At 40.1% G+C, this 22,433-nt stretch overlaps 1 protein-coding gene across 10 annotated transcripts in view; it reads right to left on the bottom strand.

Moving 5' to 3' along the window:
- Rdl (Resistant to dieldrin) overlaps positions 1–9,894 on the bottom strand; it is a 38,472-nt gene extending 28,578 nt beyond the window's left edge. For 4 of the 10 annotated variants that reach the window (XM_018101510.3, XM_018101514.3, XM_018101516.3 and 1 more), the window contains exons 1-2: positions 9,691–9,893; positions 4,735–6,149 (exon numbers count right to left, since the gene is read on the bottom strand). In XM_018101510.3, the coding sequence (XP_017956999.1) occupies positions 4,735–4,874 (140 nt within the window). In that variant the 5' untranslated portion in view covers positions 4,875–6,149; positions 9,691–9,893. Of the gene's footprint in view, positions 1–4,734; positions 6,150–7,059; positions 8,629–9,690 lie in introns of those variants that run through there. The other 6 variants (XM_018101517.3, XM_018101512.3, XM_018101507.3 and 3 more) reach the window with 5 other exon arrangements.
- Positions 9,895–22,433: the final 12,539 nt, after the last annotated feature.

The raw sequence follows: 22,433 nt of genomic DNA, 5'->3' as shown, positions 1-22,433 counted from the left end.
CACAACAACAACAACAATAGAATGTCATGCGCAGCAGCGAGCGCTAGGTCCAAGCCCAAAACGTGTCGCCAAGTGTTATGCCAACACCATCCGCCATATTATCGCTGGCCACAGTTGTTTTGTTGTCTTATCTGTAGCGTTGCTTGCCTTTGTACCTCTGTGTGTGTGGCAGTGTGTCAGTGTGTTGGTGTGTGTGTGTGGCAACGCCCCTGCGTAACTTATGTTGCTCGGCAGCAAATGAAAATGTAAGAAATATCTTTGTTATTGTTTGTTGACATTGCTGTTGTTGTGATTGTTGCTGTTGCCATTGCCGTTGCCGTTGCCGTTGTCGTTGTCGTTTTTAGTGGCACTTTTAGCGTTGGGCCATTACGTATACGCTGCGTTGGACACGCGCCATTGCATAAATTCAAGTGTTATGTTAAAACAAAACGGAAATGCGAAGCAAAAGCAAACGAAAAAAAAAGAATAAAAAAGCAGCTAGCAAAACATTATCCTGCTGCCACTCAGCACTACGGCACATCTACTCTTCCTCTTTCTCTGTCTCTTTCTCTCTCTCTCTCTCTCTCTCTCTAGTTCTTGTCGCTCTCAAAATCCGGGACACCCATGTCAGACAAAAGTCTAGCTGGCATTGCCAGCTTCAAGATAAGCAGCACAACTTGGCAAAGGCCTTTATTTTACGCAGTAAAACGACTTTCTCTCCGTGTGTATGTGTGTGTGTGGGTGTGTGTGGGTGTGTGACTCGGGACTTTTACGCGGCAATTGTGAAACCCAACATGTGACTAAGCGTTTTTTAATAAAGTGATAACTTGATGCCTGACGTTTCCGAAAAATAAACATATTTCAGAGGCGAACGCTGATGCTTGGAGCATGAGAGCACAGGAAAAATGGCCGGATAAACATGTTAGCAGCTGACCACGCCCACGCAAACACACTCACACACACACAAACAGCATGAAAGCTAGATTTTTATGTGGGTGTGACAACATTATTGAATCGAACAAAGAGAAACATATTTGAGGGATTAGAAATATGCTCGAAATTGAAGAGAAAAATAGAAAGGAAGACTAAGCTGTATTATTTTTTGTATCATTCTTATTAATAATATATATAGGCATAGACAGTTGTATATTCTTATATATTATATACCCCATTAGAGCAAACTTCTCGCTCTACTCTTAGCCTTCCTTCACGTATGGAATATGCCTAAGCATCGCATTAGACAGAGCTTTGATGCAATCAAATTTCAAATTCAATTGATTCAACAGCTAAATGTGAGGGCAAATGCATAAAAAAAAACTGCATTACTCTGACAAGTCGTTGACATTTTCAAAGTGAACATCAACAGACAGCAGAAGCACACACACACACAAAGTGTCTAACAAGCAGGCTAAGGCTGGCAAATATATTGAAAAAGAAAAGGCGAAAATGTTGCTGCGCGAATTGCATTACGAGACACAATTGAGGAGTGAAACAGCCGGCCCGGGCCAATGCTGCCTGCTGCCGTGTCTGGGCTTTATTAAATGTTTGAAAAGCGCATTGAAAATGGCAAAGGCTGGCCGAACAGCGAGCCAGCTAGCTAGCTAGGTTAGCTAGGCCCCCTTGCTAGGTCTCCCTTGTCGCCATCCTGTATTCTGTCTGTGGCCAGACCCTTTGTGGATATTCTCAATCATTCTCAAAATGTGAAGGAACAACAATTTACGCTCAATGGCACTCGACGGCGAGCTGTTGTCCCAGCTGCTGGCAGCGTCTCGGGCAGCATATTTTTTTTAGCAAATACACTTACACCGGGGCATGGGGCCAAAGTAGTCGAGTGTGTAAGGGTAAGATGAGGAAGACTTACATGAAAATTTGCTCAGCATTTACGGCGCAGTTTCTAAGTTCTAGATGACGTATAAAGGTTATAGTTAACTTAATAAATACATGACATTCAATAGAATTTGTTGTTCAGTTTTGATTTTGTTAAGCTACATATTTTAAATTTTCTATAAATTATGCAAAGTTTGGTGTAAATTGAAAATTTGGAGCAGATATATTCTTGTTAAGGAATTTTTCGCATTAAATCAGGTATATTTCAGAACACTTTATTGGCCTCGATTGCCTTAACTCGACTGCTCCTATCTGTTTTTAGTGCATTTTCGGGTCTGCCAAGCCCTAACAAAACAATCTACTCTCACGTTGCTGAACGATGCAGCTAGGCACACACACGCACACTCACACACGCACAACCAATACACATTGCTGCTGCTGTCGTCAGTTGGGCGGTGTTGCTTTGTCGCTGGCACTTCGGCATTATCTGCCATCAATAAATTCCAAGTGAAGTGCGCACTTGTGTGGCAAGTGCCGCACAACAGGGCACAGCGGGCGATACGAGAAGGAGGTGGAGGAGCAGGAGCAGGAGCCGAAGCAGCAGCAGCAGCAGCAGCTAGTGCCAGCCGTGTCCAGTCTCCAGCCAGGCAGGAAGTTGTTGGGTCTAAAGTGAACAGCAGCAGGCGTCGCACTTTTTTTCTCTCCTCTTTGATTTCAGTTTTTTTCTGTGCTCGCACAAATTGTGTCGTTGTGTTGCTTTGGCCTTTAACCTTTCTTGGCGGCAACTTGCTTCGTGTCTATGTGCGTGTGTGTGTGTGTGTGTGTGTGCAGGCAAGGCTATCATTTGCTGTGCTGCATAGCTGGATGTGTGTTGGCTGTGCAATGTTGCATGAAAAAGTGGCGTAAAGTCAACTCCAATGCCGCCTGGCCCAAATAAGCAGCCAACTGTGCTGAAAATCGTGCCACTTGCCACATTTCCACGACATTCGCGGCCCCATCTCTGCCGCCGCCTCTCCTCCGCCCCAGCTGGATGGGCACTACACGCGATCGGCTAAGCCCATAAACGTGCATTTGTATGTCTCAGCTCTAGTTAGTGGCGTTCGCCTCGGAGACTTTGGGCACAGCCATTTGATTTACTTCAATTGCCTGCTTTGGGCGGCTTATGCAAATGTTGTGTGTGTGTGTGTGTGTGTGTGTGTGTGTGTGTGTGTGTGTGTGTGTCTACCCTACCTCAACCTCTGTCATTCTGTTTTTCCACTGCACGTAAATATGGCCTAATGAACGTTAACCCGAAAAGGAAAAGCAAAACATTGCCAAATGCCAGAATTGTGGACATTTCTTTTAGACCGCTAATCAAATATGTCGCATGCACCTTTCGAAAGCCAAACAAACTACCTTTCTCTTCAATATGCAAGGGGTATGTGACGGCCCTCCTTCTCCTCCCACCCCGCCACTCGGTAATTACGAGTGCTGCGCCTGCCAGTTGTCATTTTTCAGCCTGCGTCGCTTTTTAATAGCCCTTGGGCTACATGCAAATGCGAGCTTAATAAATTGCTAACATTTATTTCGAAAGTAAAAACAACAACAACAACAACAACGACAACAAAACACGTCCTCACTGTAGCAGTGTTTACTGTAGCATTTACTGTTGACCTGGTCGAAAACAAGCTGTCATTGCGCCTAATTAGCCACGGTGAACATTTTTCAGTGGCAGCGCCAGAGCCAGCCGCAGTCAACTAATTTTGTATAATCATAAATTAGCATGAACTATGACTCCATTGCGACACATACACACACACACACACATACACAAAGCACTTGCTGCAGTTGTGCATTGCAGCAAGCTGTCACAACAATAAAATTTATTGTTATTAAAATATTGAGCTTAAGCGCTTTGTATTTATTCAGCAATTCATTTTGAATAGGTTGAGTGAAAAACAAAGTGAACTGTTTTTTATATGAATAATACATGCTTAATTACTATATATGGCATAGCTACGTAGCTACATAGCTACAACATAATCACTACAGTAAACTGAGCATATCTATCCAAGTTTTCATAGTAGCTTCAAGAGAGTCACTTCTCAGCGCTCTATCCGTATAATACCTATCTAATTCTATCTCATTATCTAGTAGCAGCCAAGTAAACTGGAATATGAAACGAAAATCCTGATAAATCAAAGTATATCGCAGTATCGATACTAACAATTATCTCTATTCAGACTTGAATAATCTTTTTTATGCACTTAGAAGTATATTAAAGTATGCTTACCATTATCTCCAACTAGCTATTATATCTAAGTTGTATTTTAATTACACAAAGTCAATTATTCAAGCAACTACTGAAGTTTCTCAAACCATCAGCAATTCAATAACTTGTTTATGTGAGCTTCATTAATTATATTTACTCGGATTGAAATGTCAACAAGAGAGTATCAGCCTAAGCATGTAAATCGAATAATCAACTAATTGTTTCAATCAACACTTGGGCAAATGTATGTTCATTTAAGGAGTGTCAAAAAGTCAATTTGCTGATATATCAGTCGGATAGTTATGTTGCACAGTAGTATAACAATCAATCGATCAATATAAGGGTTTCTTTAGTAATTAATCTATATTCTGTTTCTATCCCTAGCTAATAATCATATTATCCATATGGGGGTATCTCTCTATACAGAAAAAGCAATACATATGCATGAAGTATATCAATCAATCAATCTATAAAGTATTCCTTTTGATTCATTGATCAATCGATTCATAGACTAAAGATATATAAACCATTCGATACATATTTAATCTGGCAATCAGTCAATCAGCTTTTACTCCCTTTGTTGACTCATGAGAACTAATATATTAGACAATTCCCCGTTTACGTAAACCTTACATCTATTCAGTTGGTCAATCGATCAATCATTTTGCATAACTTACGCAGATTGCACTGTGGTGCTCCGTTTGGGGCCCGTCTCCTGTACGATTAGCGCCATATTTATGGCTAGCCAAATTGTTAGCAGGGGCGTCCGGGTGCGGGGCGTTAGTATAGTTAATTTATCCATTGCTGAAACACTCATGGTGGTGCAATTAGTTGTTGTTGCTGTTGTGGTGCGTGGCAAAAGTCAAAAGGGTTTCACTTTTGACTTGGAAGGGTTTTATTCGAGGGTGCGCGTATTATTGCTTAGTTAAAAATCTTCACGTTTTGTTTTTGGTTTTTTGTTACTTTAGCGTGGCATTAAAAATGTAATTTGTTGTTTGTTGTTGTTGTTGTTGTTGGTATAAAGTAAGTATTAGTTGATGTTTTACAGTTACAGTTGCAGTATTTAGTTAAGTAATGATCTCTGCTTCGTCTCCTTCTTCTTCTTCTTCTTCTTTGTCGTCGTTCAGTTGTATAGCTTCTTTGCTTATCCAATTCTAATTTCCTGTCGCTCAGTCAGTGATTTAGTTGTTGTTGTTTGTTTAGGCAGCGAGGCATTCAGTCAGTACATCAGTGCATGCGTTAGTAGCTGTGTATGTGTGTTAGTGTGTCTCTGTGTGTGTGTGCGTGTATATGGGTTAATTAATGTCTCAATGCATGCGCTGCCAATGCGATATCGTTTGACTGCGCGCTGGCCAGGCGTAGCTCAACCAGAACAATGCCAAAACGACTAGCATCAATAGCTGACAGAGCAGCACTGAATCGGAGATCGATTCGAGCTCAACTGCGCTGGGCGTGTGCCTCTGCAGACGACGACTGGCATGGGACACTATGCCGGCGATTGTCTCCTGTTGATGCTGATGCTGATGTCCTGGTTCTGCCGTCTTCTCGTTGCTTGTCTCTCTGCTCCGTTGCCCTGTTGTTGTTCCTGTTTTTGTTGTCCGCGGCCACATCAATTGCCAATTGCCTCGTGTTAGCCCTCGCTCCGCTCTCTCTCATTCGTTTTGCGGCTGCTGCGTTGATGTCTCGACTCTAGCTCAGTATGCTGTTCATTTTTCTATTTCTGTCGCTTTGTCGCTCTTTCAGTTCGTCATCCAAATAGATGCTCCATTCCATTGCCTTTTTTTTTTTTGTTTTTGTTTTTTGGTTTTTGATTGTTTGTTTTGGTTAAGTGTCCTGCTTATTGCTATATTCGCACTGCACCTTTATTGTCCTCGACCTTTAAGCTGCGCCTGCTGCCGTTGTTGTTGTTATTGTTGTTGTTGCTGCAGTTGAATTCTCTCATTTTAGGTGCTTGGATTTGAGAATTGTTCGCTTATTTAATTTGCCTTTAGCTTTAGCCTTTGACATTTTTACTACGATTTTTGTTTCCAATTAGGTTGTGTGTCTTTCCTTATGGTTTGATTTCTATTGTTAAATTTCTAATAGTTCAACACTGAAATATTAAAAAAAAGACATTTTTGTTTTGTGATTTTAGTTGACGATTTTCGAATTACAAATTTAGAAAGTTGCCGAATCCGTTTAGTGTATTTTCTTAATAAACGAAAAATATTAATTCAAGTTTTTATTTTATTTATTTTAATTTCAATTGTTTAATTTTCCGAATTATTTTAAGATTATTTATTTGCAATTTAAACTTTTTTATTTTATTTATTTTGTGAGTATTTTTTTTTTTTTTAATTTATTTTCTTGTTTTCATTTATTTAATGTTTGATAATTATGATTATATTTTTCTTGTTTCTTTTCACATTTGGATTTAAATTTCTTATTATTCTTCTTTCATTTAATTTCATATATTTTTATCTTATATTCTTTTTCTATTCTTTTTTTTAACGAATATTTTTGTATAAATACATATGCATATTTATTTTTATTTTTTATTTTACTTGAAAATAATTTTTTTCAGTATATTGTTGTTAAATTTCATTTAATTTTTTTTATTGTTATTATTATTTTTTTAGTGTGTTGAAATGAGTCCACAGTTTTTTTTTCACTTTTTAAATATTTAATTTGGAATTTTGAATATTTTAGTATTCGAATATATTTTTAATAATAATATTCAAATTGAGCAATATCCTTCATTCACAAAATATATAAATATATATAATGTGTATACATATGTACATGTATGAATCTGTCTAGCTTTGCTTTCCATTTCAAATTTCTAAAGCCTTGCAAATTTAGCATTCAATCTATGCATGCGTATTAGTATACTGACACACAGACACATATCAACAGCACAGTTATACTGACACACATACGCACTCGTTCACGCACACACAAACACATACATAGACACACACATACACACACACACACACAGATGCGTTAGCTCTTTTGTATACTTGTAATTTTGTTTGGTTTTTGCCACTTCTTCTGCTTGTTCAGCTTTCGTCTTCCGTAGATATATATACATATGTATTGTACACATATGTATGTGTATCTGTATATATATAGATATATGCAAATATATATGTATATATATATACTATTTATATTTTTGCTGGCTGCTTGCGTCCGTTACATTTTCTCAGCTGCGCGTTTGAATGGCGTTTGGCCGCGTTGGCAATCGGGCCAGACCCGTTGACAGTTGGTTAGTGCCAGTTGGCCGAGAGAGAGCGCAGCTTGCAGAGAGAGAGAGAGAGTTCGTTGAAGCCAAAAATAGCTTGAGCCTGCCACACACACACAGAGAGAGAGAGAGAGAGAGAGAGCGAGCAAGAGAGAGAGCGCGCTCCTGTAAGTATGCTAAGTCTGCAAAGGCAGCGGCTCTTCAGCTCACACTCAGCCTCTGTCTCTGCCTCTCGACATCTCTCTGTGGCTGTCTGTCTGTCTGTCGGTCGGTCGGTCTGTTTGACTGTGCTTTGGGCCATGTTTTTGTTCCCTTTTGGACTTGGCTTTTTGCAGAAATGTCACTGGCAAACAGGCAACCCCGGCAGTTACACTCTGTTTAGCATAAACGCTTGCTACTTGGCTCCTGCCACCAGCCAGCTGCATGTGTGTGTGTGTGTGTCTGTGTGTGTGAGTGCGCGTAGGCCCTTTGTATTGCTATATGTGTGTATGTGTGAGTGTGTGTTTTCTTTTTTAATTTTAGCTTTTTTTTCCCTCTAAGCGCATTTGATTTGTATGCCGCTTAGGCTTCTTCCGGCGCCTCCTCATTGTAATATGTTTTTTTTCTCTCTCCCCAAATTCTCGTGCCTTTTTATATATTCGCACATATCTCGTTAATTGGTTTTGTTTAGTATGTGAATGAGTGACTGTGTGTGTGTGTGTGTGTGTGTGTGTGTATGCTTGCGTGCGTGTGGTTTTTGCTTTCCAAAAATTTCGCCTTCACCGTTTGCTTTGATTGCATTTTGTGGCAAAGCATTTCAAATTTGTGCCAGACGCTTGAATATTGTTGTTTTCTATGCGATTGTGCACGAGTGTGTGTATGTGTGTGTGTGTGTTGTATTGTTGCCATGGCTGTTTTGCCTGTTGTTTCAACTTGTTAAAAGAGCATGCGAGGAGCTAAGCCTTTTTGCCTTGCCAAATAAATTACATAAGCACACACACACACACACACAGATTGGCATACATGAACATACACGCTGCACTGTATTATGCCTGATAAGACTTTAGCTCATATTAATTAAGTTTCAGTTATGAATATGTGTATCAGTGTGCGTGTGTGCGTGTAAGCTGCCATTGAAACTGCGTGCTGAGCCTATGGCCTTTGTCTGAGAGTTTATTAATGAGTTTTACATATTTGATGACCTACAAAACGAGGCGCTTTAATATGCATGGCCCCATACAGCTGCCAACAACTTTTTGAGCCTCGCTCGCATATTTGATGTTGGCCAACTTGCAAATTACTTAATCAGATTTTATAGACAGCTTTTGCCGTTGAGTTTCTGCCGAGTATATATCTATAGATCTTACATACATATATATATATATATGTATGTATATATTTCTCGGCTCAGTTGCCAGCGCTTGAGGTGCTGGCTAAGACTTTAAGCCATTAAGCTTTGGGGCCAGTATCATTAGCACAAGCGAGCTCCTTTATCACAGCTAACCAACTGTCTGTGTCTGGGTGTGTGTGTGTCTGTGTCTGTTGGCTGTTTGATATGTGGGTCTGCACGTTTTTGGCAATTAAAAGCATATGCGGGCCGGCCTGCCTCATCAGGCTAATCAACGAGCGGCCAAGCCAACAACAATTTACTGCCAAATAAAACAAAGCCAAGTTAGCAGGACGCATGGGGCGGAGGTTGTCAGAGCTGAAGCGTCAAGGCGGCTAACTAAACGAAGCGCACGAAGACGCCGACGAATTTGACGGCGCGGTGCGATGCTCCTAACTTATGCAGAGTGCCACCAATACAGGCAAAGAAACGTATACACACACACACACAGTCAAATACACGCGCGCTGCAGCAGACTCCTTTTTGCCTACACTTTTTAGTATTTATTTAGGGTTTCTTTTTTGTTGTGCGTATGTGTGTGAGTGTGCGTGTTTAAAATTTGCTTGGCTTTTTTTTTGTTAACTTTTACATTTTAAATGAATACATAAAAAAGGCTAAAGAAGCTCAAAATGTATGCCAAAAATATATATTATATTTAATTTAAATGAATATATGCAAATATATTTCAATTTCTTAGCACACATTTGCCGTGCTTAGCTCTTACACACTCATACACACACACACACACACACACACACGCATACACACAAACGCACGACGCGCTCTCTACACCAAGAAATATGCATAAAGTTGGCTTCGATTTTTGCAGCTACGCCTCTTTTTCGCCCAGCGCCAGATTGAAGCACAGTTCATATATATATTACACTTTCTACATACACATATACATGTATATACATATATATACATATATTTATACATATTTGTTATAATCCAAAATTATCGAATTTAAGTGCGGAATTTGGCATATATTTTTCTTTATTTTTAGGCTTTTGTTTAAACTGTGTTTGCTCTTGGCCATACCAGAGAAGAAGTGGAAAATGTATCTATGGCTCGCTTTGAACTATTTTCTTTTCATTTCTGCTTTATTTTTCTGTTTTTCTTTTCTTTTTTTCCTTTTTTTTTTTTTTTTTGCACACAGCGCTCACGAGGACAAAACGTCTGCACTCAACTCGACACGGACACGGACTCGGACTTGTGACTCGGGCAGCAGCAGCAGCAGCAGTAGTAACAACAGCAGCGCTTACGTCGGCGTCAGCGTCGACGCGCTCAGCGCACGGAGACAGAATTAAGAAGAAGCAGCAGCAGGCTGGCAGCCGCACTCTTCGTGAAGGACCGACTGGCACAGTGTTTAGAGTAGAGCACGAAGCTGGGCGCGACTGCCGAGCCGACGAAGCGTAACAGAAAACAAATGCCGAAGCTGCCATACGAAGCCGAAGCACAGAGGCCGAAGCCCAAACCGGGCCGACAGCTGCACGCTTCAGCTCTCAGTGGACTGAGCGAAAGAAGAGAGCGAGAGAGTGGGAGTGGGAGTGGAAGTGGGAGTGAGAGTGAGTGAGAGTAAGGAGCAAAGGGTGTGAGTGAGTGAGTAGTTGTTGCTGCTGCTGCTGCTGCTTCTGCCGCTGCTGTGTGTAACTGTAGCTGTTGGTAAGTCCTTGTTATTGTTGGCATTAAGCTCACGCTACTGCCCTGCCCTGCCTCAGCGTCGCAGCAAACGTTTTGGGCCTCTGCTGGCTGCCTAAGCCCCACTAACTATATTTGCTGCTGCTGTTGCTGTTGCTGTTGCTGCTGGGTATGGCAGCACGCAACCAGCTCTGGCACTTCTCGCTCACAAATCAACATAAATCAGCTAAATCGTCGGGATACAAGCAGAGCAGCAACTGCAACAGCAACAGCAGCAGCAGCAGCAGCCGTGGCCGCCGGCTAAAGCTCTGCGTTAGTAGATGTTGCTGTCATATCTGTTGTTGTTGTTGTTTGCCGTTAGTATAACGTGCATTTCTGTCTCTATATAGTTCATTTACTGACGCTGCTGCTGCTGCTGCTGGCACACTTGTCGTATGCGTCATATATTGACCAAGACTTGCAATCATTTATGTGTGCCAAGCTGTTGACAGTTGCTCTTTAAATATCAAATTCATTTTGCTTTACAAATGAAGCTTTCACTTACGTTAAGTATGACATTTTGCTGCAGCTAAAGAGCTGAGAGCATTTACTTCAAATTTTATTGAGATATTTAGAAAGACTAGGAAGAAAGTCTAAGAAAAAAATTTGCCTTAAATTTTGAATAATTATATATATTATATTATTATAATTATTGGAATTTATATATTGGAACTTATGTATAAATTTAAAATTCATATATGTTTATAGTATAGAATATAATCTAAACTACAAATTATTTATGACTATTGTACGAGTTTAATGTACTACCATAGTTTAAATATAAATTATATAAAAAAAATAATAGTTGTACCATATTGAATTCGTCTCAATATTTGCAAAAGTTCATGATTTTTATGATTTCAGTTTATGGCCGGCAACAAGGACACATTTAAGGAGTCGGGATTCAATGCTGAAGTTGACTTTTCACTGCGCACTGTTGATTTTTTAATAAGCATAAATTTGTGGTATGAAGCTTCAGTACGTTTCGTACGCCCAACCGAATCACGTATACGCACTCATTCACACAAACACACGCACACACACACACACACACACACGCTTACACACACATACTGGCGCACACACACACGCAAATTGATTGAGTTTGCCGTTGTCATTTGTTGCTGTGGCTGGCCAAATTTATGAAAATGAAATGCCAAAGCTTTTGCGCCTCGCACGTGTGTGCGTATATGTACATACATATATAACTGCCGTTGTGTGTGCGTGTGTGTGTGCGACAGCGTTAAATTAATGAAACACATGCAGGCAGCAAACGTTGGGTAATTTGTCATTTCGACAAATTTTGAATTATTTAAGCGGAAATCTTAGCGCCCCAAGAAACAAAACCGGAAAAACAAAAAGAGAGCAGAAAATGCTCAACTGATTTGCGATTGTGACTCGTGACGCGTCACAGTGATTGTCGCTGTGATTGTGATGGATATGGATGACAATTCAGCAATTTGAATGATTTAAAACTTTACGTTTACCCTTATTGTGCTATCATTTTATTTTCTTTTACTGTTAATCTTGAATATTTCTTAGACTGACATAAGTAATTTGATAATGCTGCAATAGCTCTGAATATATAAATGCGCATTTATAGAAGATTGTACAATTATGGAGGTATTATATCCTAAGATGTTGCTTTTTAGCTTCTAATCATGACTGGAAAGCCCATCCGTATGAACATTTGTCTTTGGGTAAGATCCTAGATTCACACACTTTTTTCTTTGTTAATCTCGTTCACTCTTAAAGTCAGAGTTTTAAAAGTCAGAAACTCAATGCTATCTTAGTTGACAAATAAATAATAATGAATCACGGCTAAACAATTTTTGCTTACAGTTGGGATATACGTCATACCCAGTATTATTGATTAGCCTCGAAAAATATCTATATGGATGTACCTCTCGCTCGCAGAACCCAACATGAGTATACCAATTAGGTAATCAGGATTGTTCAGGATTGTGAGCGAATCTATGATCCACTCTTTAGCTGACTTTAATGACTTCACCTATACTTAGCTGCATCAGAATGTGCTATAGAATCGAGCAAAATCTATATTATTCTTATAGCTATAGCAATGTATAAATATAAATATTTTTATATACCAATCGAAAGCCGAGTCAATTATTTACTTTTGGGGTTAACAGTATATATTGATTGTACTAAATCTAGTTGTTGTTCCCGTATGTAATTGTTTGCAATTGTGAGAGCAGACAAATGGCACACACGCACAGCCGCAAAGTACGTAATTTGTTGCTGGCGGCGGAACACAGAAAATGACAAATACAAAGACATAGACATTTGGGACTGACTCTCGGGCGCACACGTTGCGTATGCTTTATATGGCGTGTACGACAGGCTTGACACCGTGCTGGAAGCTCGGTGGCTAAATTGCGCAATGTCGCACACACATACACATACACAGACACACACAGATGTAGATTGAGCTAAAAATAAATCGTAAATAAATAATTTGCACTGCGTCATGTCAGAAATTTTAAACACATAATTAACAGCTTATTTAACCCCGTTGTGCCAGCGTGCCAGTGTGAGTGTGCCCCAGTGTCTCTGTGTGTGAGTGTATGCTTGCTCATTGGTGGGGCTGTTGCAAATTCATATATATGTAGATGTATATATATAATAAAAATAAAAAGTTTTCTATGCTTGGGGCGCTAGCAGCTACAATCGTGGCCTGCACCAACACAATGCCAAAGCCCAGCGCTGGGGCCAGCCGGGGCAATGATGACAACAACGACAACGACAACAATGTTCGAAACAAAAGCGAAACAACAACAACAACAATAACGACAACATAACTACTTTGGCAATGGTTATGGAGCAACAGAGGAATTGCCTTGTCACACATAGACACACACACACACACACAGAGACACACATACATTTATAAATATATTGTATATATAAATTTTGTGAACAGCAGGCGCGAGAAGCTGCGCTGGAGCATTTCTGCCACTCGCTGCAAACAGTGGCTGCCAAAAGCACAACAGACAATAGAAATTATAGACAAATCATTTCGACGAATACGTAGCGTAAAGAGGTTTTAATTTATGTCCCAAGCTTATATTTGAATGAAAATGAAGCCTCAGTTAAAGGATTACGAACTCTCTGACTATGAATTTTATGCTAGTATATAAGACCTCAAATAAGTGACTCAGAATAATTTGTTAGGCGACTGCGAGCTTTCGCTTAGTTGAAGAATCTTTCAATTGGTCAAGATCTTTAAAGGGAAAAGGAAACTATTTTTTCCTTTTTAAATTTCTTTCATAATTATAATTAGAGGTGAATTTTATTAGCTCTTCATATCTTTCTTATTCTTGGTCTGCCCCTCTTTGACTCTGTAGATTTTTTTCTAACTCCCTGTCTGCCTTGTTATCCTCTCCCTCTCAGCTTATCTCTTTTCCTTTTGCATGGTCTCTCTCTCCTTTTTCTCTGTCTATATGTCGATCTAAGCCTTCTTCCACAACGTTTTCCTCGATTTTCTTTCTGCCCTCCCCATTTCCATCTTTTCTTCTCCCTTAACAGGTACCTCTCTCTGCTTCCGCCAAGTACTTCTTCAGTTCTTTTCCTTATATCTCCACTCCACTCTGCTTTCTGCATCTCAATCTGTGCTTCCAATCACAACAATTTCCATAGAGTTCTTACATAAATTATAGCTAATGGTGAGCTTAGTGTTGTTCCACTGTACATGGCGCCCAGCCAGCATGTAATTCTGTGCTGCTGTCTTCCTAGCATGATATGTAGGCGTTAGGAGGGCGTGTCTGTGCCCACCTACAGAACCAGCATGTGTTGTGCCATCTCTTAATGTGCCATACACTCAACGCCAATACCAAGAGCACCACCACACCGCACCACTTACAACTCACCACTCATCAGCAGAAGCTGGAGCTGAAGCATCAGCACAGGCATCAGGAGCAGCAGCAGCAGCGGCGGTAGTTGTCTGATGGCTGTAGGCGTGGCAGGGACATGAGCCCAAACGCCAAACACTGGACAAATGTGCAATGTGCAATGCGAGGGCGACAGCAGCAGCAGCAGCAGCGAGAGAAAAAACACGTCTAAAATATAGGCGAACATGAAGGAAAACAAAAAAAAAAAAAAAAAAAAGGAAAGCGAACAAAAAAACATAGAAAGCAAAATGAAGCGGCAAAACGAAAATCATTTATTTCAGTTGACACATTTTCCTTTTGGCGCTGCCAACCGCTGACCCGCTCAGCGAGCAATTTCAATGCGAGACATAAACACAGCAACAATATGAATAGAGGAGCAGGGAGAATGAGGAGAGGGCGGCAGTGAGAAAGGCGTGGCAGGTAGCTAAAACGGGAGTCAGTGTATTGGGGATTTGGAGTAGCGTTGGGGAGCCATAGAAAAGAGCAGGAAGTGCAAATGTTTCTTTCACTTTTCGCATGCGACTCATTGCAATACACTGTAATTGATGTGTACCCAGGTTGGGTATATTGGCTTGAGGAGTACACTCGCTCATGGTGCATGAGAATTAGTAAAGTCGTTTATAGTCTCTCGGCTTCTTGATACACTTATGCAATTTGCTGTGAGTCGTTTTAATACTCTGTAATATGTTTACTTAAAGTGGGTATATTAGCGTGTCACATGCGACTCAACTGAGCTATATACTCTTTCTAATGCACTAATGAACTCTAATGGTGGACTGATGTAATGCGGGTATATTGGCTCTTGGCAATTATTCATGAAAAATTAGTTCATATGAGTTTAGCTCCTTGGGAAGTTTAAGTTCTGTTGATATTTAGTTCTGTAAATGTTGACAAAGGGCATCAACAAGAGTTGTTCAATAAGAATATATGAAATTTACTGGGAATATACAATAACTTAGTTCTCCAAATATATACTCCCATAGACTTTACTACATGACTGTATAATGTGTTGTGCATACCCCACATAACTTAAGAATAAGCCTATATGATAGACAGGCACTACTTATTCATCGAATTTATAAACTCACTTTGGATACTTATACTAAGCTAGGAGACTAACTGACTTCAGCCTAAGCTACCTTAATTTCCGCATATTTTACAGTGCATTTGGCCGTCAGTTCAACTCGTTGGCAAATGCTTTAACTTGTTGTTGCAGTTGTTGTTGTTGTTGTTGTTGTTGTTTGCTTTGCGCTGGCTACATTCCTTTTTGCCTTTTGCCTGTTACTGAATTATTAGTGGCTCCACACACTAACAAACACACAAAGAGCGAGAGAGAGAGAGAGGGAGAGTGAATGTAAATGTTGCCTGTTTATTGTTGAACTTTTCGCTAGTTTTTGCTTTGCTGCCATTTTGAATTTTTAAAGCAAAGCGACAAACGCTGCTGCAGCAAGGACTCCCCTTCCCCCCCACACATCCTTTTGCCTTTACCCTAGCGTATTACTGGCCCTTTTTTTTTCATATTTGGTTGTTTTTGGTCGCTTTGTAGGCGCGGTCGCTGTCTCCGTTTTTCGGCTTGAGCCAGGCGGCGTAAGCGCGCAAATTGGCCAGCGCCTGTCACCGAAAATAAGTTTTCACTTGGCTGGGCAAGGCCTGGCACACACAGACACACACACACACAGACACTCTGCTTATCAGTGTGTGCATGGGGCGTATACATAATTTGGCTGGGGCTGCATGAAATTTTTGTTGGACAGATGAAGGCAGCAGCAGCCAGAGACAGGTAAAGCGCTAGCCCAAGCAATGGCAACACTTATTATTGTTTGAGCAGCAGCAACAACAACAACAACAACCAACACTGCAACAACAAAAACAACCACATCAGCCATGACAGCAGCGCGCAAGCGTTTGCCCGGGCATTTTCCATCAAGCAAGAGAGTCAGAGCCAGCTGCTTGGATGCTGCTCTCTCTCGCTCTCCCACACTCTCTGTCTCTCAGCTGCGCGATGTGTTTGCATTGTAGATTTGCGCGCCTGTGTGCGTATGTGTGTGTGTGTGTGTGTGTCTGTTCATTTTTCTTACACCTTATGCGAGCAAACAATTTTCCAACGCCACGCACTCAACTTAATTTTTGTTGCAACCAAATATTTTGTTGTAAGCAACCTCAGCGACTCGCAACCCGCCCGCCACATCCCCATTCCCATCCATTTACTCAGCTAACCACCCAGAAGCGTGTGTGCTGTGCGATTAATCTCAGGCTAAAGCAATGCGTGAGTTGTGCGTTTCATTCAGCCAGCCTGGGCTTGTGGCTTGACTAGCTGAGCGAGCGTCCACTTGTTGTTGCCGCGCACTTGTTTTTGTTGTATTTATCAATTTTATCGTGCCGATACCCTATGTATGTGTGTATGTGTGTGTGTGTGTGTGTGTGTGTGTGTGTGTGTGTGTGTGTGTGTGTGTGTGTGTGTGTGTGTGTGTGTGTGTGTGAGGGTACTAATAGGTGTTTTATATATACAAACATATATATAAAATTATCTATAAATGGTCAGCAGACTTAAGGCTGACCAGAAATCCTATAAAATTCTTGAATAATTCATATTTTAGTTATTTATCAAGATTTATTTCTAATAAATAATAAAAATAATTAATAATAAAAATAATAATTAGTAATATACAAAAATAATTTATATTATTTATTATAAAATAATTATATTATTATAATATTTATTTTATAATATAAATATCTTCTTTTGCATACAAAATCTCATAGGAAAGGTAATGAAAAATGATAACAATTATTATTGCTAATGTTATTATAATTTATATTATTTTTTATTATTTTTTTAATTCATTATTTCATTATTATATAGAATATTTGCATTTTTTATTATTATTAATATATATTTTTTTTAATATTAGTTTTTATTAATTTTATTTTAATTTTTCATCATATAGAATATTTGTATTTTATTATATATTTTATATAGAATATTTCTTTTTATTTCGATGATATTTCATCATCTCAAGTCTGATTATTACTGGAAAGGTAACAGAAAGTCGCCTTTGCCACTTGTTCACTCTCCCTCACTCGTTCACTCGTTCTCTCTCTCTCTCTCTCTCTCCCTGTCTTACTCTCCTCCCTTCTACCTTTGGGTGCGTTTGTGTTTGTGTACATGTGTGCATTATATTTTATATGGTGCTTAGCGTTCAGTGCGTGACCTTTTCTTTCATTTTACTGTTGTTGTGCGCTGTCTTACCGTTACGTTTAAAGAGCCAAGCACACATACAGTTGCAGATAAGTAGATGTATGTGTGTGTGTGTGCATATCTGTGTTAGCATTATATGGCAGGCATGCCACAAGACGTTGCTTTGCTTTGCTTTTGTGCGTTGAGCGCCTTTGAAGCTGCTGCTGCGCCACAAGAAAACCAAGAAAACCAACAATAATAACAATAACAGCAGCAAAAGCAACAACAACAGCAACAACAACAGCTATCTTCTGTAAATTAGCATAATGGATTTTGTTTTGTCAAAACGTATCGCGGCTTCGTCTTCTCGCCTTCGCGACTTTTGTAAAGCAACGCGCAGCGCGCTTTTGCGGTCGTTGCTAATCACGAAATGCATTCACATTTGCCCAATCATTTGGCCTAATTAATTGGCCATATTAGCAGTCTTTTGGCTAAGCGAAGCAAATACCATTTGAGCTTTAGCTTTGGCTCTGACTTTGGCTTTGGCTTTGGCTTGTAATGTAATCTAATTCACTGTTGATTGTCCAAAGCGTTGATTTTGGCAAAGAGATTTCTTATTCTATTTCAAATGGATTATTTTTTCATTCATCAGCGAAATTTGAAACTGATATTTTGCATTCTACTTCGTATTCCTATTTAATATGGAATATTTTTTTTATTTATCTGCGAAACTGATAAAGCCTAACATTTTTTCGTATAATAAGAAATTATTTGTGATCAATTTTGATTTACGATATTTATTAATCACATGCATTATTAATATTTGAATAAATTATTCACTGATTAAGCCAGATATATAAATTTGAATATTCAAATTTTTTTTAAAATTTTTTTTATTGCATTTAATTTATTATTTATTTTTTATTTAAAATATGAATATATTTTGGCATACGAGTTACTGCCCATCGCCCAAGAAGCCTTTTCATTTGCTTTGAGGGTCTGATAATCTTCTATAAGCTCTCACCATTCACTCTCTATCCCTAATGCTTCAAGTGCTGTACGGTAAGTCTATTTAGGCAATAGTTTACTAGTCACATCTCTAGTTAATCAAAATTGAAGCAACTTCATCTATTGGGAACTCAGCTCTATTAAAAAACTATAAAATGACGATGGTAGGCTTAAGACTCTACACATATATTCCATTTAAATAATTCATGCCGTATCAGCAAAATAAAAAACATGGAAATCTTTAAAAAAAATTATATAAATTATAAGAGCATATATCTGTATATACTTGTCTATATAAATATATTTGCAGCTGAGCTGTCAGCTATAAATTCTCATTAATACTTAAGTCAAGTAAAAAATCAAAAGTGTTCCACAATACAAAAGCATACACACACACACACACGCACAGATTGCTGTGCAGGTTCCAGCATAAATGTAAAGGGAGATATATAGAGATGGAAATCCATATAGAAAAACAGAGAGAGAGAGAGAGAGAGAGAGAGAGAGAGAGAGGGTGATAGAGAGGGAAAGTGCGGGTGTATATTGGCAACCGCTCTCTGTCTCTCTTCCTCTCCAGCTCTCTGCACAGCCTGGCTGCTGTGAGAGCGTTCGCTTGCTGAGCGGGCACGCTCACGCTCGCTCTCATGCTCTCGCTGGCTCTCTGTTTGCGTTCAGGTTTTGCGGGTATTGCACGGCATTTTGTGTTGGCCGTATGACGTCATTAAAGCCACAGCCACAGCCACAGCCTCACCTTGCCCACATCAGGGCACAGGTGGAGAGGCTGGTGGCAGCCATGGCCAGCACAGCGTTGTCTGTGGCTGCTGGGCCTCCATCTGAGCAGAGCCTTTAAGGGCATCATATAGCATACCCGTCCACTTCTACCGACCTTCCGCCCTCTCCCTGGCGACATCCAACTATACTTAACAAACGCACGCATCTGTTAGATATCCACATGAGCTGTATGTGTGCGAACCTGGGTGTGTGTGTGTGTGTGTAAAATATTTGCGCGTTTTTATACAATTTCCAGTTTTTGGGTCTTTGCCTGTCCGCCCGTGTTTGGGGCCGTTTGTCATGCATTTTTCATATTCTGCAGTGCAGAATGTGAACAACAACTTACACACACGCACACACTTATGCATACACACACTCACATTTCTCACTAGTCAGCACTCATATTCGCATTGAAATATGTCTCTATGTGTGCCTGTCATTTTGACATTTGTTTACATATTTATGTCAGCCAGTCGGTCGCTAGGTTTTTCTAACCGAGCTCAGCTTTGCTCACTGTCCTCCCTCAATTCCCATTCCACTCACTCGCTCTCTTTATCTTGTTCGTCCCTTGGCTTCGCTTTACCTAGCCTTTTCGCTTTTGTTTGCTCCTGCCATTCACTCTCGCCTGCTCCTGTCACTGACTTCCACATCGGCTTGGCCCAGTCCCTCTACCTATATCTGTCTCCTTCTTTATCCCCGTCCTGTCCTGTCCTGTCCTGTCCCGTCCCGTCTCTTTCTAGCTTGCACTTCGGTTGGTCAACTAGCTCACACCCAACTGCCGCTACACTTGCTCCTGTCCATCAACCGTAGGTGTGAGCGCTGTCTGATCTCTCATCAGGCTGGACGAACATGGGCTAGCTACCCAAAACATATACCCTATACTTTAAAGCTAGAATTTATAGTTCCACAAATATTATGTATTCTCAAGCATTCGCCTCACTCATGGAGCATTAAGTGCTTAACCCTCACCCTCAACCTAACTCTGATTCCAACCCTAAATACAAACTTGATAATGCCCTTTTGCTGCACTGAACATTACCATCGACCATCGCCCTGTCATTCAGCTCTGAACAATGAACTACTGTAACTTCCGGCTTCATAACGCCGCTCTGAGCGAACTATGTCAGAGTTAACAAAAGTTTATTTGGCCCCAACTGCACTTTGGGTAGCTACAAAGCCAGCCAACCTGCAAAGCCACTCCGCAAAACATGGCTCAAATCCAAAATAGTTTGGCATGCAAAACGCACAAGCTACATAACTCAACGTCCAGCTGCTATTAATAAAGTCGTGTCAAAGTTTTCTGAAATTCAACTAAACGTTAACATAAATAATATCGCAGCACAGTGGCGCAAAGTTGTAGGAAAAATGAAAGGCTGGAGAAATTGAGATTATTTGGTGAAGAAATGATATACAGAATTAATCAAAAGATTTTATTCTTACCAAGATATAATATATTGAATAGATAGAATTTCTAATAGATGTTATTTGTCAAGAATAAAAGCAAGCAACGTTTTTTGATGGGTCTGATTAGTAAACTAGAAAGAAGTCTTGAGTCGTTAAGAGATATACAAAAGTTAAGAAATCAACATCTGAAAACATTTTTACCTACCAAAAACTCTTCTTGCCCATTATTTGCCCTAAATTATCTACTGAAAATTTGCATTACTCTTGAGCCACTGTGCAGCTGCTTTTACGACTTTGATTAAACTTTTCAGCCCAAAGCGGATTAAAAACTGCAACAAAAACACGCGAACAAACAGCAACTGAACAGCAACAGAAAAGCTAATGCAAAGCCACACACACAGCAACAACAACAACAACAACAACAACAATAATATAGCAAATGCTTCAAAATTATGTGCTTCAAATAAATGAAATTCATAAGCGTGCGAGCTGTTGAGCGAGACAGAGAGAGATAGATAGAGTGAGATAGAGCAAGAAGAGATAGAGAGAGGGCGATATTGTGCTACAGACTGGGTCGCATGCGTTAACCTTTGGCATTTTTAATTAAGCGAACGAACAACACATAAAATATCGACACTTCAATTGCAAAAAAAAAGCGAGCAAAAAATATTGCTGGCAGGCAGAAAATTAAGCAGGCAGCAGCAGTCAGCCAAAAAAAAAATTATATATATATATATATATAGAAGGGGAAGGAGTAGTCAGTGGGACAGATTTGGGGCTGGAATTTAACGAACCGCACCGAGCGCAGCCGAATGTGTTGTATTGCATTAAAGGTAAAAACAGGGAGACGACGCGACGATGACGACGACGACGTCGACGAGGCGATGGCAAATGAACGAGCCTATTAACAGCAACAAGGACGACAGCAGCAACAGCAACAGCAGCAACAGCAACATCAGCAGCAGCAGCAGCTCTTAATTAAGAACTCATGTTAATTGTAATTATTTGGCACATGAAATTTTTATTAATTTATACCGCGCACACAACAACAACAACAACAACAACAACAGCAACAACAACAAAGGTGTTAAGCTCATAGTTGCTGGTGTTGGAGTATTAATGATGATGCTGCTGCTGCTCCTGCTGCTGCTCCTGCTGCTGCTGCTGCTGCTGCTCCTGCTGCTGCTGCTGCTCCTGCTGCTGCTGCTGCTCCTGCTGCTGCTCCTGCTGCTGCTGCTCCTGCTGCTGCTCCTGCTGTTTAGTATGCCAAAAGAGCAGGTTGAATTGTTCTGTTTCCCTCCGTCTAATGTAACCAGTTAGCAGCCCGGTACATGGCGAGTACAGTTATCAAACTGGCCTGGGATACAGAGCAGAGCACAGCACACCTGAGCGACGTTTCAAATATATACATATAGAGATGTGTGTGTGTGTGTGTGTGTGTAAAACGAGCAAATGATGAGGCTTCATCTACAGGCAGCAGTTTCGCAGCTAATGGCAAGAGTTGCCGCTCTTCTTTTTGTTGTTGTTGTTGTTGTACCTCTCATAAGTATGCTACATGTTGTGCATACACTACACGTTATAGTGTTGTGCGCATTAAATTGCCAGCGTGTAATGCGTGTGTGTGTGTAAATTGTATACCCAGTTCACATATAAATGCTTATAGCTGTATTGGCATGAATTGTTTATATCATTAAAGTATTATTTGAAAATTTTTTAAATGTGAAATTTCACTTGTTATTAAAATTGTCAACCAGGTATAGTAAACGAAAGTTTAAGCAAAAGTGTCTCCGTTGCTGCTGACAGACTAGCAAATACCCCGTCTATTGCATAGATCT

This window comes from Drosophila navojoa, chromosome 4, assembly GCF_054131105.1.
Source record: "Drosophila navojoa isolate 15081-1374.11 chromosome 4, UAZ_NAV_1.0, whole genome shotgun sequence".
Lineage (NCBI taxonomy): Eukaryota > Metazoa > Arthropoda > Insecta > Diptera > Drosophilidae > Drosophila > Drosophila navojoa.
This window is presented reverse-complemented; position numbering and strand designations above follow the sequence as displayed.